At 41.3% G+C, this 21,132-nt stretch overlaps 2 protein-coding genes across 3 annotated transcripts; one reads left to right on the forward strand and one right to left on the reverse strand.

The window, feature by feature from the left end:
- Positions 1 to 2,180: 2,180 nt before the first annotated feature.
- On the reverse strand, positions 2,181 to 12,856 carry morn5 (MORN repeat containing 5). 2 transcript variants are annotated; one of them, XM_064307128.1, is made up of 5 exons: positions 12,559 to 12,856; positions 10,475 to 10,622; positions 8,924 to 9,035; positions 8,520 to 8,651; positions 2,181 to 2,976 (listed from the first exon to the last, which is right to left on the reverse strand). In XM_064307128.1, the coding sequence occupies exons 1-5, from the start codon at positions 12,603 to 12,605 to the stop codon at positions 2,897 to 2,899; spliced, it is 519 nt and encodes a 172-aa protein (XP_064163198.1). In that variant the 5' UTR covers positions 12,606 to 12,856; the 3' UTR covers positions 2,181 to 2,896. The 2 variants fall into 2 exon arrangements, with proteins under 2 accessions (XP_064163198.1, XP_064163199.1); XM_064307129.1 differs by lacking the exon at positions 12,559 to 12,856 and adding an exon at positions 12,328 to 12,539.
- Positions 12,857 to 12,885: 29 nt separating this feature from the next.
- ndufa8 (NADH:ubiquinone oxidoreductase subunit A8) lies at positions 12,886 to 18,915 on the forward strand. Its single transcript, XM_064307127.1, has 4 exons — positions 12,886 to 13,123; positions 13,915 to 14,078; positions 17,983 to 18,148; positions 18,615 to 18,915. Exons 1-4 carry the CDS (start codon positions 13,073 to 13,075, stop codon positions 18,750 to 18,752), a joined length of 519 nt encoding a protein of 172 aa, XP_064163197.1. The 5' UTR covers positions 12,886 to 13,072; the 3' UTR covers positions 18,753 to 18,915.
- The last annotated feature ends 2,217 nt before the right edge of the window (positions 18,916 to 21,132 follow it).

Below are 21,132 nucleotides of genomic sequence, written 5' to 3' on the forward strand. Positions count from 1 at the left end.
GAATAACAGAACTACACAAGCACATACAAACACATTCTGTGCTTCAAGCTGGAACTAATCAAAATTGGGTTGTTTTGACTATTCTTTGAGCATTAACGTTGGAGCAGTGGCAAATAATAATATTTTTCATGTATTTGTGTCTGCGTATGTGTGTCTGCGTGCGTTTGTGTGCATGCGTGTGTGATTACGTGCCTGTGTGTGTGCCTGTATGTGTGTGCGAGCGCACGCGTGCATGCATACGTGTATGTTTGTGTGTGTGTGTGTCTGTGCATGTGGCATGTATAAGAGTATGTTTGCATGTGTGTGTGTGTGTCTGTGCATCACTGCATGTACACGTGTCCATGTATATGTGTATGTTTGTGTGTGTGTGTGTGTGTCTGTGCATGTGCATGCAAATGTGTATGCTTGTGTGTCTGTGCGTCTGTGTACGTGGACGCGTGTATGTATATGTGTATGTTTGTGTGTGCGTGTGTGTACATGCGCGTGCGTGTGTGTGTGTATGTGCGTGTGTGTGTGTACGTGCATGTGTGTGTGTACGCGTGCGTGTGTGTGTGTACGTGAGTGAGCATGCGTGTGTGTGTGTGTACGCGTGCGTGTGTGTGTACGCGTGCGTGTGTGTGTACGTGTGCGTGCGTGTGTGTGTGTGTGTACATGTGTGTGCGTGTGTGTGTATGTGTGTGTGTACGTGTGTGTGTGTGTACGCGTGCGTGTGTGTGTACGTGTGCGTGCGTGTGTGTGTGTGCATGCGTGTGTGTGTGTGTGTTGGTCTGTAATGCAGGCCTGGCACAGGGCAGGAAGTAATCACAGGCCGATAGCTGCACTCCCTGACGCTTCACGGGTCAGTGTGCACATTAATGACTGCACCGCTGATCCTGCTGCCATCACACACAGGAAGCTACTGTCAGCTTGCATCATGGGATTGATCAGGTACCCAAGGTTTCAAAGGGAAACTGTGAGTACTGACAGTGTGCATACATACACATGCATGGGCGCGCGCACACACACACACACAACCTTTAATGCACATTTCATAAAGCCAAATAACTTATATTATTTGCCATTTAAGAGTAATATTTATAGATGCCATTATGGAGTACAGGCCTAATGGACCAAATTTCCTCTTTATGTGTTAAATGGGAAACAATTTCATATCCTCGTATTATCCTTTTGGACAATACAGCACATATAGCTATTGCATCGACCAGCCACTTGGTTTGCTTTCAGAAAGCCTTTAAAAGAAATGATCTGAAATTGATTACACTGAGCGGCACCACTCAAGACTGTACCTTCACTGTGCTGAACAGAAGAACAAAACAGATAAATAGAGGACTCTCTACCCATTAGAAGCACATGACATTATTTTTGCTTAACTGATCAATTTCTAACTGGTCATTTTCACTCTCCTTTCAACAGTATTTAAGTGCTTCAAGTGCTTCATCTCTTTTTTCTGTTACTTGCAGCATAGTATATTTATAGTGAACAACAGGTAATGACTTATCCATTAGTCCAGCCAAGGCTAAAGCAAATAGAACATTAAAGGTAGGCTTCATAAACAAATAACAAATGTACAGTCCAACACAATACAGCATATTTTATCTTATACATCATAAACATAAATGCCATTTGTGCCTTTGGTTCGTAGTTGTTAACATTCATCTGATACGTAGGTCACAACTGTTCTGTATGCATTTGCTAAAATTTCTATAAACTCAAATCTACTCATATCTTTCACCCAACACTAGATGGTTATTTATTAAAATATGAAATCTATTTTAAAGGTGTGGGGCCCACTACTACGCAGTTGACACATCTTAAATAAAAGAATCCCCCTTTCATGTTGATTATATGTGTTGATTATTGATCAAGTGTGAGGCAGACATCTAAGTAGTAGAGCAATGTTTCAAAGAGCTTACATCAACCACACAATAACATGCTGGTGCTGTTTGAGGACCAGAATTTCATTTCAATGCATGAAAAAAATGCACTTATGTTTTTTTTTTTGCAAAGGTAAGAACACATTGTATGAAATATTTTTTTTTTCTGACATTTTTAACTGGTCGCACTATTGTCAGTGCTCACATACTTGCAGTGTGATACTACTTTAGTTTTTGCAAATCAACACTTGTAAAGTCTGTGAGCCTTCAATGTTGTATTATATAATAAATATTTGTATGAAGTGATAAAAAAGGGAAATAGCAGAAGCATTTATATGCATTTTTCAGTGCCACAGAAAGTCCCAGATGCAAAAACACATAACTCCACTGTTGTGAATAGCTACTAAACATCTGGAACTAAATCTACACATAAATATTGTATTACATATATTTAACTAAGATCAACCATTATAGATATAATAAATTGCTTGTCCCCTGAAACCATTGCTAGACAATTGTTTAATCTGTACTCTGCTTTTTTAAAATTACTGAACCAGATGACGTTCCTTAACGGTGATGCCAACCATACTGTCAAAAAATGTTTTCTGTCTACATCAGCGCATCTGATAAAGCTGCAGCCTGCCGTGATTGGTTGGAAGATTTACCTAACTCCATACTGTAAACAGTTTATGCCTTACTGCCCTTCAGAGTGGAGTACAGGCCTTGCAAATAATCTACATGAAACAGAATCCAAGGAGGTTGTATTATATACTGTACGGTGTCTTTGTCAGACCACATTTAGTGTGTTCCGTTCTGGGTTCCACACTATAAGAATGGAATTTTCAGTTTTGTTCCCCCCCACACCAAAGCATTCCGATTTACCGTCAGGAGTTTTATTACAGTGAGGGCAAACCTCTTCTGCGGAACATAGCTGATTACCATTGAAAAGCACAATGTCTATTTGTATGAGATCAGAGTGACGCGGTCCCGCTTTGTCATAGGTTCCCTCAGCTCTCAGGCGTTTACTTCCTGGACGCATGTCCCACAACCTCATCCCAGCCCTTCCGACAGGTCCGAACAATCCACTCATGTTCACCATCATCTGCAAGGAGAAATGACAAAGAACATCCAAGAATTTGTTTATTCATTTACTGCTGCTTTACCGAGAACTCAATTCTTATTTGTAAATGTGAGAAACACACATTTTGTCATTTTTTTAAAATTGTACAACAGTGTAATAAATGCTGATCTTGCCATTGCTATTCTTACAGTACTTCCTCTTCATAATAGCAGTTAAAAATAGCAAAACATCACCAACTTGACTTTCTAGGGTTTACTATTAGCTCATTTAAAGTATGTATACTGTCTACTCTAACCAAACACCTTCATATGATATTTCGATCTAAATCTGTGGTAACAAGAATTATTTGGGATGTAGCCAATCCCGACACAGTGGCCCTCTGCACTTAACAAATCAATCACCGGGAGAACCGAACAGTAGTTTCCTTTTGAAGCATGATTTGCGGAGTAAAAACAGTAGATAATACTGTTTTTCCATAGTTAGCACTGAAAGGAGTTGCTAATTGCAGAGCGAGAGGTAGGGCCTTTCTGTGGGGCCTGAATCGCAGAGCGCAGCTGCACGCACTTGAGCGCTCACCCCGGGTACAAGGCGGACTGCTCCATTGTTGCGAACAGGTCTTAAGCTCTTCTCTGATTGTCAGTAATTGCCTGCGATGGCCCTAACTGCCTCTCCACTCGCCTCGCGCCACTCTACCTGGCTCCCACGTGCGCCAATTCAAATCACGGTCTGCGAAGCAGCAGCTGCATGCTAAGTCGCTAACGAAACGTCTCGCCATTCTGTCGGGCTCTCTGCCTCCGAGGCAACGAGGTCACGCTCAAGAAGAACATTTCATCACTATTTTAAGCCAATTAATACCTCTGCTTCCCCTGTCGCTGGCCAGCGTCTGACCGCAATTACCCAGAGTGTGCATGCTAATAAGCCAGATCGCATTTTCATGCATTTTTACATTCGCTATAATCGGCTCCACAAAAAGGCAGTGATCGTTTTATTCTTCTTTAGAACCGAAATACAGCTCAATTTATTGAAGCTTACATATGATTCTATTTTGTTTCGTTTTTTTTTGCCTTATTCCTCTGGATTTAATCTTAATTAGGTAAGTAAAGCTTAAATGGATATTCTGTTCTTCTAAATTCTGTAACATACTGTTTTCTCATTCATTCTCAATCAATAAAAATAATAAAGTAATTCCTTGTTTTAATTAAAGAGGTGGCACAGGATTTTGTCGAAAAATCTCTTAAGTTTTCATGTAATGCATGGTTATAGAAACTAGTAGACTAGAAACTAGTAAAAAAAAAATTAGTAATTTTTATGTTCTGAGAGCCAACAAAAACTGGGCCAAAAAGCAGAGACAGACAGACAGAGTAGCAGGGGTAAGTAATGTAAACCGGAATGTGACTAAGACTAAAATCCAGTCAATGTCACTAGTCAAATAGAGGACTCAAATAGATCTGACTCTGACCCCTCCGCATGTTAATTTGGACCACATTGAGACTAAGACCAACTGGAAATTAATTAATTGCACATACGTGCCAACTGGCACATTTTAGAACACAGTACAGGAAAATGGTAACGTTGCCTTGTTAAAACACGTTTATCTTAATCCCTTAAATACATCCAAAAGGAAAAGTGCTTCCTTCCAAAGCAGGACTGTTCCTCCTTTAATGGAGCTGAGGCCACCTTGCCCATTACTATTTTTACACTGACCAGAAGATTTGTTTTTTGGGATCACGTCGTGAAAATGTAAACCATATCACAAGCAGTGGACTTTTGTAGAAAGTACCAAGCTCATTTTCAGCAAACAAACAGATTATACTGATACTGCCTTTTCAAAATCTTAATTTTGACTCACAATAGAATTGCCAGGGCTCAAGATTTGTTGGCTGTGAGATATTTTGAATGTGAAATGAGTTTCAAAGGAACAATTACCTAAGAAGCCAGAAGCCACAAAGAAAACACAATAATAGGTCGTCCAGGTACTTAAAGAACTGATCACTGCTAAATTAAAGCGAGACTGAGGATCAATGCATACACAGAAACACTGTCGTATTGAACAGAAAAACAAAATCCCAGCCTTCTCTTTCTACAGGGGCTGCTGCGCTGTACAAGGTCACCAGTAACAGGGCCATTTTTCTTGTTGATGTCATGCACACAGTGTTCTTTCATGATTTGCGGGCTGAATGAATTGCCTCGATATTTACACTAAGACCACTGTTTGTATCTCAGGTCTATTTCCTGGATACAGCATGATTCATTCTTACAATGGTTATTCACGGGAGGTCAACTGCTAAATTCAACAACAAAAAAGAAAAGCATGCTGATCTTTGCCACCGTGTCTCTTTGCGGTTTACTTTCATGCAGGATATTTTCTGAAATTTCCAAAGTTCTCCTTCTGATCCTCAAATCCCTTTCAGTATTACCCACAGCTAGGATAATGGGAGGGGCTTGGCTACAGCCATCTTCAAGTTACAAGTTCTTTGGTCTCTGCTGTTTATCAGGGAAATCATCCATCATTCTTCCATAAGATTCTCAGAGAAGTGAAACGCAGAGGTCTCATTTTACAGTTTTCAAGCATGTTATTTATATTTTTTATCTTTTTTTTTTCTGTTTCCAAATGACATCATTTGTCGGTGTTTTGGAGCCCAGCAGCAGAGGGGTGAAGGTTAATATGTGAGAGGGTGAGTGGGAGGAGACTGAGCTCAACGTCCCAGTGAGGCCGCTGCATGCGTCCCTGGGCAAGGGGCCAGCTCTCCTCATGGCCCCGCGCTGCCACTCCCAGACCTGAGAAGGGGCCGTGTCACTTTGGCCTAACCCCTCTCCCCACGGCTGCTGTGTAAAGAGATTCCTGAGGGCTTCCTCCCATCTGCTTTTGTTGCTTTTCAGGACTTGGCCCACAGCCTGGGCATTTCCTTGGCCCTTCCTGCCCAGCCCAGGAGCTGCTCTCTGGGCCGGCTCCCTGTCATTCCCTGCCCCTTCCCCTCCATTCCTTTGTCCTGCAGCTGCGGCCAGACTCTTCCTCTCCTCCCCTGACCCCCCCCCCACCCCAACAGAGAAACTCCTCTCCACCTCCACTAAGCGTTGTTCCCTTACACTCTCGCTCAGGAGGGAAGCCACTGGCAATAAATCCTTTCTTCACACCCATTTTGACAAATGTGTCTTCAGCAAAGATAAAAAATAAACCCAAAAATAAAGAGTGCTTTCAGTACAATGGGATGCAAGGTAATATCAATGTCCACTGAAAACCCTGACTCATAATCTGAGATTGCTGTATAATTGTTCAGGTTCAAACACCTCCACACTGAATGCCATGGAATATACCTTTCATCTGACAGTTCTGTGCTGCTACGTTTGTGCATCTGAAGTTCCTGCAGCTTGCTTTCGGCCATTGGGGGGGGCAATCCAGCCATAGACCGTGTCTTTTTTATCTGATTTGTCTAATCTGTCTGGAGCTGCAGTGATTAAATGCTCTGTGATGGCTTCTGATGCTACAGGGACAGCATGCCCTGACTGCTTTTGATGAAATATTTCCTGTCAAATAATGTAAAATAAAGAAACTAAAAACAAGATTTTATATGCATCTTGGCACTGTTGCTAATAATACAGCCTCTCTGTCTTTCCACCAATAACAGCATGGTGCCTCTTCCAAATCATAACTGAACTGTACTTAACCAATGGCAAGTGATGACAAATCTTCATGCATGTATTTATTTTTGATATCTCTTTAGAATTTACATGCTTCTTTCTTGTTTCTGGCCTGTGCAAACTAATGCATTAAATACGCTTAGTCTCTCATGCTGAATTGTCTGTGCTGTCAAGTTGTGCTCTGTGTCATGTTGCAGTTAGGTAGTCAGGACAGGGTTTCCCAAACTTTGAGGTGGTGGCCACAGTTTGGCTGCCCACTCACTATGGTGGTCCCCAAAGCCAAGTAGAAATTTAATAAAGTACTGAATGCTAATCACAAGTTGATATGAGTTCATATATGTACAGAGAGAATATTACAGGTATGAGAATTGTTGGAAACATGTTTGTCCTAACAGGTGGGTTCACGTGAAAGATTTGAGGGACAAAGTATACTGTTGTAAAAAATAAATGAACATATTTTTACAACAGCAAAAAATTTTCACAAATCATTTTTGGTATCACTTTCTAAGAATAGTCATTCATAAGACCCTGGTCATACATAACTTTATATGCATGCCTAAGAACCTTCATATGGATGACACAGATATTCAGAAATTCTTATCCTGCTGACACCTGGAAGAAAAAAGTTTACATATTTCATTTTTTGACACAATACAAGAGTTTTGGGTGACAAAAACATACTGCAGTAAATATATTTTCAAAATATTGTTTATTTTATTTTTATTCACTGTCTCTTGGAGTATAGGTTTCAGCATATGTATATATATATATATATATATGATTCTGGATATTAAGATGAGAGACTCAAAAATGAATTGCTAGGCTTAAGGATGTTAGGTGAATAACTACAAATTGAAATTTGGTTGTGTCATGGTAATGTCACTTGCTGCATTAGTGGCAACACAACACAGCATATGCCTATACGTTTACTGACATGTTTATGTAGTGTGTATGAAGGTGATATTTACTGCTTATAAAGCTATTACATTGCTCTTATTAAGGATAATTCACAGAAAGTGTCACCAAATTTAAAGTATATTAAATGTACAGATCAAAATAAAGATCAGAATTTAAGTCCATCAAACCTAAGTAACTGAGACCTCACATGGAATGAAAACTAGCACACAATAGGTGTTCCCCTAGGAAAGGGGCGGGGAAAACACTGCTTTAGACTTTCTGCGCATAGCACATTTACCGTGGACACAATACAACCGGAGATTCCCTGCCAAACCCCCAGAGCCATTGGCAAGGCCTGGCAGAGCTGCCCTCCTGCCTGAACCCGCCCCCTGCAGGCCCTCACAGCCAGTGGGTCCAGTCCCCCAGCGCAGCTGCAGCGGGCAGATTAAAACCGCAGCCATTCCTAATCCATGACATCGCCTGGCGCTGCGCGGCTACGAAGCGCTGGCATCCAGATCAGAATTCCTCTCTGAAAACCTGACAAACTAGATTTTCTTCAAATCAATGGTCCCGCGTTGGCCATTCAATGGGGGGAAATGTGTTTTATATTTTCTTTTGAAAAAAAAAAAAAATCTTTAATGACTGCAGTACAGAAGCATGCACAGTCAAGGGAGGGCATGAAGCTAAATTGACATGAAAGAAATCTCGAGTGGCATAAGTTCTATATTTCAATAATTTCCTGTTGGGGGTACTTACCTAATACATTTATACCTCTGGAACACTGATCATACCTGTATTTTTTCCACGTCATGCAAATTAAATCATAATACGTTCCTTGGCCCTTAATGAATGTAAACCATAAGTATGAAAGGAATACTTTCATTTTGCTTGTTCTGTTTCATGGTTTTTGTTAAAAAGGGGGAACTGCAATCACCATACACTGGGAGAGAGCTTGTTCAAACAGTTGCTATAGAGTGAAACTGAGTCAGCTTTAACTCAAACAGCAATGAAGAACCGGGTCCTCTCACCTGCATTCCTAAGGAAACTGTGTTTGTAGTCAGAGATGACCCGGGTCTGGGGATTGTAGAAGCCATCTCCACAGTCGTAGCAGCCTTCGGGGATGACACGTGGTGGGTACAGGTTGGTCAGCTGGGACTCCCCTGCAAGGCCACGCAGGAAAATTCTGTGTTAAAAAGTTACCTTGGGGCTTCCAGTTCTTTTCTATGCACCCACATTCATTTTCACTTTTTGATGGAGCATACTGTGAGATTGCTCTATACATGTTATGCAAATCATAATATACAAGAAGCATTTTGAATATAGAAGAGAGAACAGCAAAGATAATATTGGAACACTATAAAACGATAAAAGCATGAATGAGGTTAAGACTAGGCCTATCTGGTTTGGGGGTAAAATATTTCTGTGACCTCACCTGCTGGTTTCAGTCCATTACACACTTCTGTGTAGAACCGTCTGTCACAGCCATTACAGTACTCCCAATCACTCTCCTGGTACTCCAGTCCATCAGCAAAGGTGTATTTCCCCTGTAGCCAACACATGCGCTGTTTGCCCAGCAACACAGTCTAGAGTGCATTATCCAAGAGCTCTGTTCCTTATCAACATGGATGTTCTAATAGATTGCAGTACCTCTGTGACAAGGTATGAACAAGCTTCATTCACACATTAATTTTGGTGTAGTACATTAGATGCTGAATTCTATTATTCTATTTAAAGGTGAAGCAAGTTGAACGTTTGCAGTTAGGGCACACTATAACCGATCCTGAGGCAGACCTTTTTAAGTTTCACTAAAAGCTTGATAGGCTAGTGGGATGAATTTCGTGTGTTTGGCTATGATCATTGAAACTTTTTAATGGACCGCAGTTATAATTAGTATGGTTGACTGTGCTTAATACTAACCCTAACCCAAACCTAACCCTAACCCTAGATGAAACCCTAACCCGAGCCCTAGCAGTCATCCTAAAATTAACCCTAACCCTAGCTGTAACCCCAACCCTAACCCTAACCCTAGCTGTAACCCTAACCCTAACCCAAACTCTAACCCTAACCCTAGCTGTAACCCTAACCCTAACTGTAACCCTAACCCTATCCCTAAACCTAGCTGTAACCCTAACCCTAGCTGTAACACTAACCTTATCCTTAGCTGTTACCCTAACCCTAACCATTACCCTAACTCTAACCCTAACCCTAGCTGTAACCCTAACCCTAACTGTAACACTAACATTATCCCTAGCTGTAACTCTAACCCTAACCCTAGCTGTACCCCTAACCTTAACCCTAACCCTAGCTGTAACCCTAACCTCCTAGCAACCTCCTAGAACACCCTAGCAACTGCATACAACACCCTAGCAACCATCTAGAACACCAGAGCAACCTAATAGAACACCATAGCAACCAGCTATTAACTCTCTAGCAACCCAACACCCTAGCAACTGCCTAGAACTCCACAGCAACCACCAAGCAACACCCTAGCAACCACCTAGAACACCCTAGCAACTGCCTAGAACACTATATCAACTACCTAGCAACACCCTAACAACCACCTAGAACACCATGTCAACTACCTAGCATACGAAACCTGAAATACGTTGTCTTTTTCCAAAATAGTAATACTGAATACTTATATTGTAAGAATAATGTTTACATAATGTATAAAGGTCTGTTCAGCAGTCGACTTTGCATTGGCGGCAACCAGACTTCACAATTTCTGCAAGAATTGTCTAGTTATAAAAATAACTGGTTGTTATGTTGGCTGTAGCATGCATTAATTCATTATTTGAACTGTAACAGAACAGGAATGTCTTCCTCGTCTGGATCGCACTCATCTGAGGGGTACAGGAAATGAAGCTCTGTGGCTCTTGAGGCTCTGTGGCATATGAACAGGGATCAGATGACATGTCAGCCAGATGATGGGCTGCTGTGTTAGACCCCAATCAAACACACACGCAGAATGCACACCGCACACCTGCTTTGATATTCCTTTTTCCCATGTTCCCTCGTATTTGCTTCCATTGGGAAAATACAGTACTCCCTTTCCGTGGAATGTACCATCCTTCATCTCTCCAACATATCTTGTCTCGGTTGGCAAAGTATACTCTCCCCTCCCTTCCATCCTGGAAAGGAGAGTGGTGTCAGATAGTAGAAGGGGAAGTCATATAGAGGGAAGAATAACAAAATTGAAAGTCCATTTTTGTGTTTCCAGGGACAAATTATGATGGGAATGTAAGCTTCAATGTAATGAAGTGATGTAATTGCCAAATTCAAATTAAACTGATTCCAGATCATTTTACCATATTATTAGCATTTCAACTAATATTCCAATGGCAGAATTCATGCTTTTCAGCTTCTCACAATTAAAAATGAATTCCCACTGGGAGGTGGTCATCACTCATGGCAGCATAACGAGTTGTTTCACACTTGAAAAAAAATATAGCCAATATTGGGAAAATAATTTCTACACTTAAACACTGTCTTATAATCAAATGGTGGAAATGGGAGTGATGCTCACTTTTTAACTTGGAAAATTTCCAACAAAAACATGAAGTAGTCTATCTAGTATAAAGGGCTAGATCATAGACTGCTATAATTTTGTATTTGGTGAAAAATACAATAAAGAGGATGTCCTGAATAGTAAGCAAACGTTAGCCAGTATCTGATACAATTTTTCCCACAGCGCGCAGGAACTGGCACCATGGGCTATGCATGGCAAATTGTGGTCACTCACTCACTCACTCACAGACGACCTTTCAGGGACGTTTTTCTGGGACGTTCTTCGTTTAGTAGGACGCATGCGCGGGTGGTATGGCAGGACATTTTTAAGTACAGCTTTATCGCCTAACGTTACTTTAGCTAACCCTAACATGTTCGCGTTTCGCCTACTTTAGCTAACCTAGTTAGCGTGTATGGATCGCCTACTTTCGTTAACCTAGTTAGGGCGTATGGATGCTATCCTGCACGCATGAGTAGGAGTTTAGTTTATGTGCACACAGTAATTTTTTTTTTTTTAAATACAACAAATAAAAGCAAGTAGTACATGTGCAGGTGAGATAAGAAGCTCAAAGAGATTATATCGAAACCTCACCGGTTATAAGATGCTATCCTGCACGCATCAGTAGGAGCTAAAGACACACAGCTACAACCACCGATACAGATGCATGGACACACGGAGGACAACAAATAACGTTAAGGTAAGGACGTGCCCTAGATAGCTAGCTATATAGTACAGAGGGGAAAACTGAGCTTTAGAATCTTGCCAGCAGTGTATGCGCGTGAGCTCGACAACACATTTCTCATAGAAAAGGTAGTTTGTGGCCTTTTTGTTCACTACAGTGGTGGTACAAGTGACAAGCAGTAACTGCTATTGTGTTGTTAACCTTCACTGATCGCCGTACAAGGTTCATGTAAAGTAGCTAGAACAATCTGACAGCACACCCATAAAAATGTACTGCGCATGCTCAATCGAACGGTAAACGTGAAAAACATTCGATTACAGTGAGCGAAATTTTCTGTCACACCCTCAATAAACGGGAAAATATTGAATTAAATCTTTTCAAGTTATATATTTTCTGAAACGTTATCGATTCCGCTTGGCCACAGTGAGTGAAACTAGGCGGTATGAGCATATAGTTTCTATGTAAATTACGTCAAAAGGATGCAGCCTTGTTGTTTGCTACCTAAACTTCACGGCACAGTCATTGTCGTTATCATGATTGTAGCATGAAGTGTCTATTTTCAAAATCCATTTAAACCATTCACAAATGACCTGGGACTTTGAAGTTATAAGGCGAGATGTATCAACTCTTCAGTGAAAATACTGACCTGATTATCAGTCAGAATTCTGAGAGAACCAACTGCCATATATGAGCGCGTAAAATCAACCAAAAAATATAGTTCGCCAAGTTGCGCCGTGGGTCTGGACCAGAGACTGTACGGTTTCGTGCAGCTTGCTGGCTATCTAGAATCAGCCGAGTTACCAGTTTTACTCCGAGATTTTATTCGGAACAGTTTACGGGTTCAAATATCAACGGTGAAAAAATTTTACCTGTTTACCTGCCATTGTTGTAATCCCCATTATAACTGCTACCACAGAATTCCATATCTGGTAAATAAATGAGAAACGCTGTAAACCTGCCAAAATGTGTGTTTGCTTTGGTGCGAGTGTTTCCATAGCAACCGCAATCGGTGCGTAGAATTTGTCAACATTCAGGTTCGTGCCAAATATATATATTTCTTTTTTCTAGATAATGTATCTGGTAAGCAAGCCAATGTGTTTGCAAAGTGTGTAGTCTTTGAAACACAAAAATAGTCATGATATAAACTTATTGTAGCAGCCATGATGACGACAGGGTGCTTATGTGTCTGTCGCGCACTAATGATGTCATCAAGGAGGTGGGATTGTATGCGTACGGTCTGTGGAGTGGATTGACCTTCTCTGTGAGGCCTTCCCCTTCTGTCTCACCGACCTTGTTTTTTTTCAGACGGGGATAAAGTGTTCGCTAGAAACTGTTAGCCGACTTGAACATTTTATATATTTTCTTTTAGCTGTTCCCAGACACGCTGTATCATGCCGGGTGTGGTAGAGATACCGACCCTAGATGAGCTGACTGTCGAGGAGGTAAATAACTAGACTAGCTAGCCGTAACTACTTAGCTAGCATATTTGCAGCTGCTTGCTTAGTTATGTTAAAAGTCTAACGTTAGTGATAGCTGGGTTAATTCATTTAGTTGTCTGTCATACATTTAAACTTTCTTGAAATTTCATTGCGGGTAAACGTAAATGGTTACGCTGTTTTTTAAAATTGTATTTTTTACTTCATATTTACCTAACGCTAGCCATTCTGTTGAATTTGTGTTTTGCACTATGTTAACATTGCATCACCGAGCGGTATTTCGGCTAAAGCCGGGTAGCTAGTTGGAAAGACAAGTTAGCAGTGATAGACTTTCAAAAATGTTCATAGCAACCACAATAGTTAAACATTCTGCCTTTCATACTTGTCATAGGTTATTTTACCTAGTTTTTGATGTGGCCGTGACATGCAGCCTTAAATCGTGTAATACTATTTTTTCACAAACGCAACTATGATAACAGTACCTAGCATCTATGCATGTTCAGCCGATGAGTGCATGCAACGTGCATTTATTATTATTATTATTATTATTATTATTATTATTATTGTTGTTGTTTTTATTTTTACATCTGCCTCCCTAGTATAATAATGTTTCCTGTCCAAATTTGAAATGCAACTCATTTGGGGTTTCAATTAAACATAAGCGTACTAATTTGAAAGTACTATTTGTTGCCAACTACACCACTACCGATTCTAAATGTTATGGAATCATTTTAGGAACTGAAAGTGTATGAAAGAGTTAACCATCACATTTATCCAAAAATGTCAATTTACACCAGGTGAACGTGTCCTCGTCTGTGCTGAAAGCCGCTGCCCACCACTATGGCTCGCAGTGTGACAAGGCCAACAAAGAGTTCATGTTGTGTAGGTGGGAGGAGAAGGACCCCAGGAAATGCCTGGACGAGGGAAGGAAGGTCAATGAGTGTGCACTGCAGTTCTTCAGGTACTTAAACCCATCCCAAGTGTCCTGTTGCATTTTCATAGTGGATTTAACTTGGACCAGGTTGAACAACACTTCGACTCTGGGTTCCCAAGTTTCTAAAATATGCTTTAAAATATATGCATCCTAGAAAGACGTAGAAAACACTGTCAGATTTATTCTTCAAATGTGTCCAAATAAATAAATAGATAAACTCAAGCAGACAAACTGCATCCATTTTCCTTACTACCTCACTAGCTTGATGTCACTCACCATCAAATCTTGCAAAATCAGTGTGCTGATAGCACTAACATATAGGACAGCTCACTGGTTTCTACATTAATTACGTTGCCAAACAAAACTCACTGTCCGCTGGATTGTGTGTGTTTGTATACGCAAGCTATTTTAGAAATAATGTGCCTCAAAACATCCAAATTACTAACTTAGCCATGTAAATCAAGGTAGACCTGACATTGCATCAATTCTTGAAATGTATTGCATGCTTGAAAAATCATGGAAAATACAAACCTGATCTGAGTGGGAATTTTGTTGACTAAACAGATGGACGTGATCATGTAATTTTGTTTGTTTAATAAATATATAGTTAATTCCTGTCTAGTTATTATCGGAGTGTACTTAGATATTGACGTTGAAAACCATGCTTTGTAATTGAATATACGAATAATGATTTCATGTTTTGAAATTAAATCTCAAAAATGAGAGATTGAATCTGCACACTGGTAGGTGGTTTATGCCAACGTAATCTTTCACCTGAAAATGAACCATTTATTTGCAGCCGTAGGTAAGTATGTATTTAACGCTTCCTTTTTTCAGTAGACTGCCTTTTATCATGAATAATAATATGTATGCTTTTCTACATAACTGGATTAAAATAAGAATGGTTTTGCTGTCCATTGATGTTAATAGATGTATCAGAATTTAAGTCTTATTTTAGTATTAAGATCAGAGAACGCATACAAAATTGTAATTTTTGCAAGATTAAATGTCGCAGCAACTCATTTTATTGGATTTGTCTATTGTAGGAGCCATGGATATTTGTTATGCATTGTGTGCATTCCTGTTGCTTTTTTTGTTACAGTATTTTGTTGTAATTTACGGTTGTTGGGACGGCACGTGGGTTCACGTGGTTGATTAGATTTATTTCGCCTGAGAGCTAGAAACAGGCTGAGTGGGGACACACATTTTCTGTTGACTGCATGCATACACACACCATACCGCAAGAATCTACAATTATGGCACCAGAAGCCAGCACTGCAGTCTGATGGTCATTAAAATGGTAAAGCCTGTCATTGCGTCCGCTGTATTCAATAATAAACTGTCAAACATATTTTGGACTGGAACTGAACTTGGAGTACAGCGAGTCATACGGTGTTATTCCCTGTCTTAGCCTCTCAGTGACTGTTTTCTTTGTCTCCTGGGATCCTTACATCTGTTCTTATACATGTATCTTCATTTACATTTTCCTGTTTGAGCAACTGAATAACATACAGTTTGTGTTGAGACTGATGGAATGGAATTGGAAGTGCTTTGGAAAATAAGTATAAGTGATTATCACAAGGGGTTGTGTGTATGGTGTGTTTTCAGAAAAATGACATTTCAGTCACTGAACTCCGCCCCCAGAGTAGTGTGCGTGAGCCGCTCATTCAGTCTTGTGGTGCCCACCCTTGCTTGCTTATCTGCAGATTGCCTTTTGATGGCTTGTTGCTTTAAGATGTGTTAGCTATCCAACAATGTGCTGTTATTTCCACTTGATGGAAATTTTGGAGCTGGATGTTTTGACTATGTCTTCAGACTGGAGTGAATAGGCTAATGTGCAAGTTAACCCACACGTGTGTGTTTTCCTACTTTTCCCTTCAGCTAACAAGCAAAGTCAAGAGGGTGCGGCTGTTTGTCAGATTGTGGAAATATAGGAACACTGTCTGGGATATATCAGTCTGAGCAGTGGCAGTAGTGTTTATCAAAGCGAATTTGCATTGATAAACTTAAACATTTATGTTCTCTGGACCAGTAATTATAAATAGTAGAATATGGAAAAAGTGTTTGAAGGCTTTCTGAAAGTCATCATGTGGCAAGTGTAGTAATGTGTTTTTTTGGGCTTGCTAGACAGAAGAAGAGACCAGGATTATGCCTGTAGTCAAAAGGCTTCAAGAATAGTAACCATTTGGGTATGTTATTTTCAGGCTTGTGTGTAAATTTTTTATTTTTTTTTAAATGGGGGGGGGGGCGGACCAAAGGGGTTAAAGAAAATACCTTAAAATGTTCTGAGTGGTCCTTCATAAGAGCGCTACAGTTCCTTCATAAGCACTGCATAATCATTCATAAATGCTTATGTCAAAAACTACAGCTGTTCAAGACATCATACCATGACATACCAATGTATGAATGACATGTCTGAATGACAGAACAACATAGCACAACTTTGTGTGCTTAATAAAGAAGATAATGGCGTCAAAACATCTTGTGTCTCCAGCAGATTTTGATGTGGTCGTCTTCCAACAATTCCAAACCTAGAATTATTAATACCTGTTGCCATGACAGCACTATCAGTCCAAGGCTTGACACACAAGATGCTTGAAATGCTTGGGTTTGCTTGCAATGACAGACTGTCCAGCACTCTGTGAGACTGCTCCTACAAGAGACGGGTGCTGGTTTGCAGGGAACTAGGCTAAAGAGATATGTGAAATAAAGGTGGTTTAAATTTCATTCAGAGAAATTACTTGTTCTTGTTCATTTCCTTACTTTTAAAATATTTGAATGACTTTGCACATAATACAGAATGTAAAATGAATAATTGTTGTGGTCTTTTGTAAGAAACGACTCCCAGCCCAAGCTGGCTATACCTTGAGGTAATGGAAACACAATATTATTATCTGATGTGTATGTTTTTGGTCATATGAATACAAGCTGTACCATTTATCAGAAAATGTCATTTGTTTTGAATAGGTACCAATATTTTTTAAAAGGTTTTTCTTCATCAGATCATGCCACAAAATTGACATGCCTTTAAATGTATTTGAGCAGTTGAGATAAGGGCTGGCAAACACTGAATTGGCACACAAGTACTTGTTCTGGAGAAGATTTTTAAAAGTTTGTATTTTTTATGAGCTTTTCATCTCTGAGAAATGTATTGCATATGTAATGTACTGAGTTTTTGTTCAGTAGAAAAACTTTTAATGGTATATTTTTGTAGTATTTTGTTTATAACATGCAGTAACATGTTGGGACGTAGGCCTTAATAAATAACTGCTTGTCCAGATATTCATTATCTTCCTATTTAGTGTATAATTTAGCAAAGGTTGCCATGAGAAATGTGTCTCTTGAGCAACAGAACAATGCAATGGAGAGTATTAAGGGTGTGTTGATGTATTTGGGTGGTGGTGTGGCTATACAAGGGTATGAGTGCTGAATTGTCTGAACCAGGAAGTGGTTAATTTTAAGTATTCACTCTGACAAACTAGGAGGAAGCAGTCACAGTTTTTGAAGCTCCCAAGTGTTGTCAAAAAACAAGTTGAAGCATATAGGTTTGGGATGCCAGGGTTAGGAAACTGACAGCACATTAATTTGTCATTGTAGGAAGACATGTTTTGAGAACAGCCAAAATGGTCACAGTTTTAGCAATGCAGAACTGGCATGGCAGTGAACCACCTGCTTGTGTGAGACAAGTCTTCAGTTGCTTTTTGAACTGTGCAGTCTCTCCGTGGCTTTATGGTATTTTCCAAATCAAACAGTTTCCTTGATTAACTGCTTGAAAATTGAGGTCTGGAGTTCCAGTGCATGTCATGCTTACTTTTAAACGACTTTTTATTTCAAATAAGATCCTTGAAAGCTTGGATCCCGTAGATGGCGGGTGCTGTTGAATATGTTCACTGGGTCGCTGTGCTGATTTACTGCTTTTTGCTTTTCACAGGCAGATTAAGGGGAACTGTGCAGAGTCCTTCACTGAATACTGGACCTGTCTGGATTACACCAACCTGGCAGAACTGCGCCAGTGTCGCAAACAGCAGAATGAGTTTGACAACTGTGTGCTGCAGAAACTGGGCTGGGAACGGCCTGAGTTGGGTGAACTGTCCAAGGTGAGAGACCATCTGTGCGCTCAGGCCACTGTTCTGAATCTCAGAGGTCAGCCGTACACGGTGATCAGGGCTAGTTTTAAAGCCTATCGGAACAATGTCACTTTCCTCATCCATTTTTCAATCTGCTGTCTTCACATCTAGCTGCGCACAGTGGGCCTGATTTACTAGGACCTTTAATATCTGCACTACCTTTTAAAGCATGCAAAACCAGTAATATGACCTGTGATTGGTCATGATATTTGTTTTGCACCAATCATTGGTTGTGTTGTTAGTTTTTCATGTGCTAGAAGGTTTTGCACCTGCTAAAGGTTTTAGTAAATCTGGCCCAGTATGTTTTATTTCAATAAACTATACCAAATTTAAAAGCAAACATACTTTTTGAATCTTTCAGCATTCAATTTGTAATACCCATTGTTTGGCCGATCCCTTTTCTGGTCTGAAAATGTAACCCTTGTGCCTGTCTCAGGTGACCAAGGTGCAGACCTCTAGACCTGTGCCTGAGAATGCGTACCATTCGAGGCCCAGACCCGAGCCAAACCCCGTGATCGAGGGCGAGCTTCAGCCAGCCAAACACGGCAGCCGTCTCTTCTTCTGGAGCTGGTGAAGCCCTGACCTGCCCTGCCACGCCCGACCCCACCATTCCTGCTGTCAAGTTCTGCACGGCTACCCTTGAGTCTTCATGGGCCAGAGAGTGCATGACGCAGTTCCTGTTGTCTCAGACCATTTCTGTAATATTATTATAGAATAAAATATGAGTTTAAACTTTTGGAGAATGTGATCATTCATTAGCATCTGTGCCATTACTGTGACTTCATTGTGATCTGGCAGGATCACAAAATGTCATGTTCACTGTGCTAATCATTCATAATGTCCCCTTGGTTTTGATGTAAATCACAATTCCTTTACCCCGAAAGAAAATGCATCCCCAAGCGGGTGGCCTAATTTGCCCTGTTATTTGGTTGCAGCAGTGCTGCAGGAGAGTGCTCACCATTTCCGTTTGCTCTGACCCTTTGGTATTGACCTACTGTTCCTCTAACCCTGCCCTATGAAAAAAAAAAAAGTATGTCCATGAGGTAAGTCGTGTCTTGTTTTGGAGGCAATATCTTGCCTCCCGCCTTACCCCTGGGGTTATGTTTGAAGTTAAACCTGTTTTTGCATTGTGTCAGTGTCCTCTGGGATCTGGGGTCATTACCCACAGGCTGCGGCCAACACCCCCCTTCCCCTTCTTCCGTACTGCAACCTAGAGACTAGTCTCTGGAACAGAATGCTAGTTCAGTGCCAGAAGCTGTCCTTCCAGACCTGAGACTCTTTCCTTTTATGCTAATTCATTGACCGCTGGACTGGACTTCACAGCACTGTCTCTCTGGACTAGTCAATTTATCCATTAAAGAACTACATGCGTAACTTTACATCTGTTCTGTGAGATTACTTCTATGCCCAGCTGACAGTCCTTTGTAGTGCAAAATATGTGATATGACTAATAATATCTAAAGATATCGGAGTAGCTGACGCAGTGAAAAGCAAGCATATTAAATCAAAGTTAGCTGTAGCAAATTAAGCTTTCAGGGTTTTCCTGTGTGTGGGCAGGCACAATGCTGAAGTGATTGTGCCTCGTACCAGGCCATTGTCGTTTCACATAAAGTCTTTCCCTTTGAACCGCTAGAGTGAGCTGATGTCGGCTTGCGGTGGGAGCCGTCTTAGCTGAATTCGACCTGACGTTTCCTTGGCAGGGGAGAGCGGAGGCACGTTCGATTTTCAGGGAGAGCCTGTCCCTGACAGTAACGCGCATTACAAGCCTGGGGCCCTGGAGTTCATTAGAGTTTCAGATCAAGGGAAACGCAACACTGGGAGTCAAAAAGGCCCAATGGTGTTCGATCACCCGGGTAAAGAAGGGCTTCTTAACTGTGGAAGTACAGGATAACCTGTAGGTATATTTTTACATTTAGGGGGAGACTTGATTGATGGGAGGTGGGACTGGAGCTGTGTAAACAGCTTGTGGTTTGGCCATTCTTAATGAATGCAGAAGAATTCAGAAATGTAATTTGGTGTTTTTTTCCCCCATTAGGGATTAAGGTAAGTGTGGCAACCCTTAAAAAGACTGCATTTCAATACTTCTGCAATCTTAGGCTACTGGGCGGTTTTAATACCTTTGCGGAATGTCTTGCTCACAGTTCTGGTGACCCAGTTTGAAAGCGGTGCACCTCAATAAAAATATATATTCTCGAAGAACCAGAACAATAAACATTCAATTTAAGGGCAGAGCGTGATCTCCCCTGGTCTTGGTGAAGCCATATGTTTGCCTTCACTTTGGAGCGGGCCATTAATGTGATTAATTAAGAGCTGGCCCCGAGGCTGCGGCGGAGGCCGGCGGCGTGCTGCAGCCAGGCCCGGTGTACCTCCGAAGCCTGATTGACTGGCCGGCTGGGTGTGTGTGCCAGCTCTCCGTGCCTCAGCTGCCCCTGGAGGGTAATGAGCCCTGCTGGAGCAGAGGAGCCCCCTCTGTCAGAGAGCCCCAGCACTGTTCCCCCCCGGGTGCAGTCCGTGCCCGCGGCTCGCGCAGGAAGCGGCTGACAGAGGTGGTCCTGACCTGGGCGATGCTCGGGCGGCCGGGGGGAGCCCTGCAGATGGAGGCGGTGCCCGGGGGCTCGTGGCGGCCGCGGCCCGTGGACCTGCACAGGAAGGTGGGGGTGGGGGAGGGGTCACGGTCAGCTGACTCTGCCCTGATGCAGGAAGCCCGGGCTGGAAGAGGAAAGAAATACAATCCTGGACTTTCACAAAGCAAGGGTCCGACGAGGCAGCGGTGCTAAAACACTCAAACAAACTAGCCAATTCGTGTTCCCATTCTGTAAATATTCCCATTGTTCACAAATGACATTGATAGAAGCAAATAAATATTGAAAGCATTTTGGAAACAGTTTTGTTCTCTCCCCGATATCACACAGTCATCAGGTCATATGAGTTTGAAGTAATGCTTAAATTTCCAT

This window comes from Anguilla rostrata, chromosome 14 (genome assembly GCF_018555375.3).
Source record: "Anguilla rostrata isolate EN2019 chromosome 14, ASM1855537v3, whole genome shotgun sequence".
NCBI lineage: Eukaryota > Metazoa > Chordata > Actinopteri > Anguilliformes > Anguillidae > Anguilla > Anguilla rostrata.

Coding starts and splice junctions, on each gene's coding strand:
- morn5 (XM_064307128.1), bottom strand. CDS start 12,605: ATGGAATTCTGTGGTAGCAGTTATAATGGGGATTACAACAATGGCAG. Junction 10,623..12,558: donor GGGGATTACAACAATGGCAG/GTAAACAGGTAA, acceptor TCTCCTTTCCAG/GATGGAAGGGAGGGGAGAGT. Junction 2,977..8,519: donor CAGTTTCCTTAGGAATGCAG/GTGAGAGGACCC, acceptor TTCTCCTTGCAG/ATGATGGTGAACATGAGTGG.
- ndufa8 (XM_064307127.1), top strand. CDS start 13,073: ATGCCGGGTGTGGTAGAGATACCGACCCTAGATGAGCTGACTGTCGAG. Junction 13,124..13,914: donor ATGAGCTGACTGTCGAGGAG/GTAAATAACTAG, acceptor AATTTACACCAG/GTGAACGTGTCCTCGTCTGT. Junction 14,079..17,982: donor TGTGCACTGCAGTTCTTCAG/GTACTTAAACCC, acceptor TGCTTTTCACAG/GCAGATTAAGGGGAACTGTG.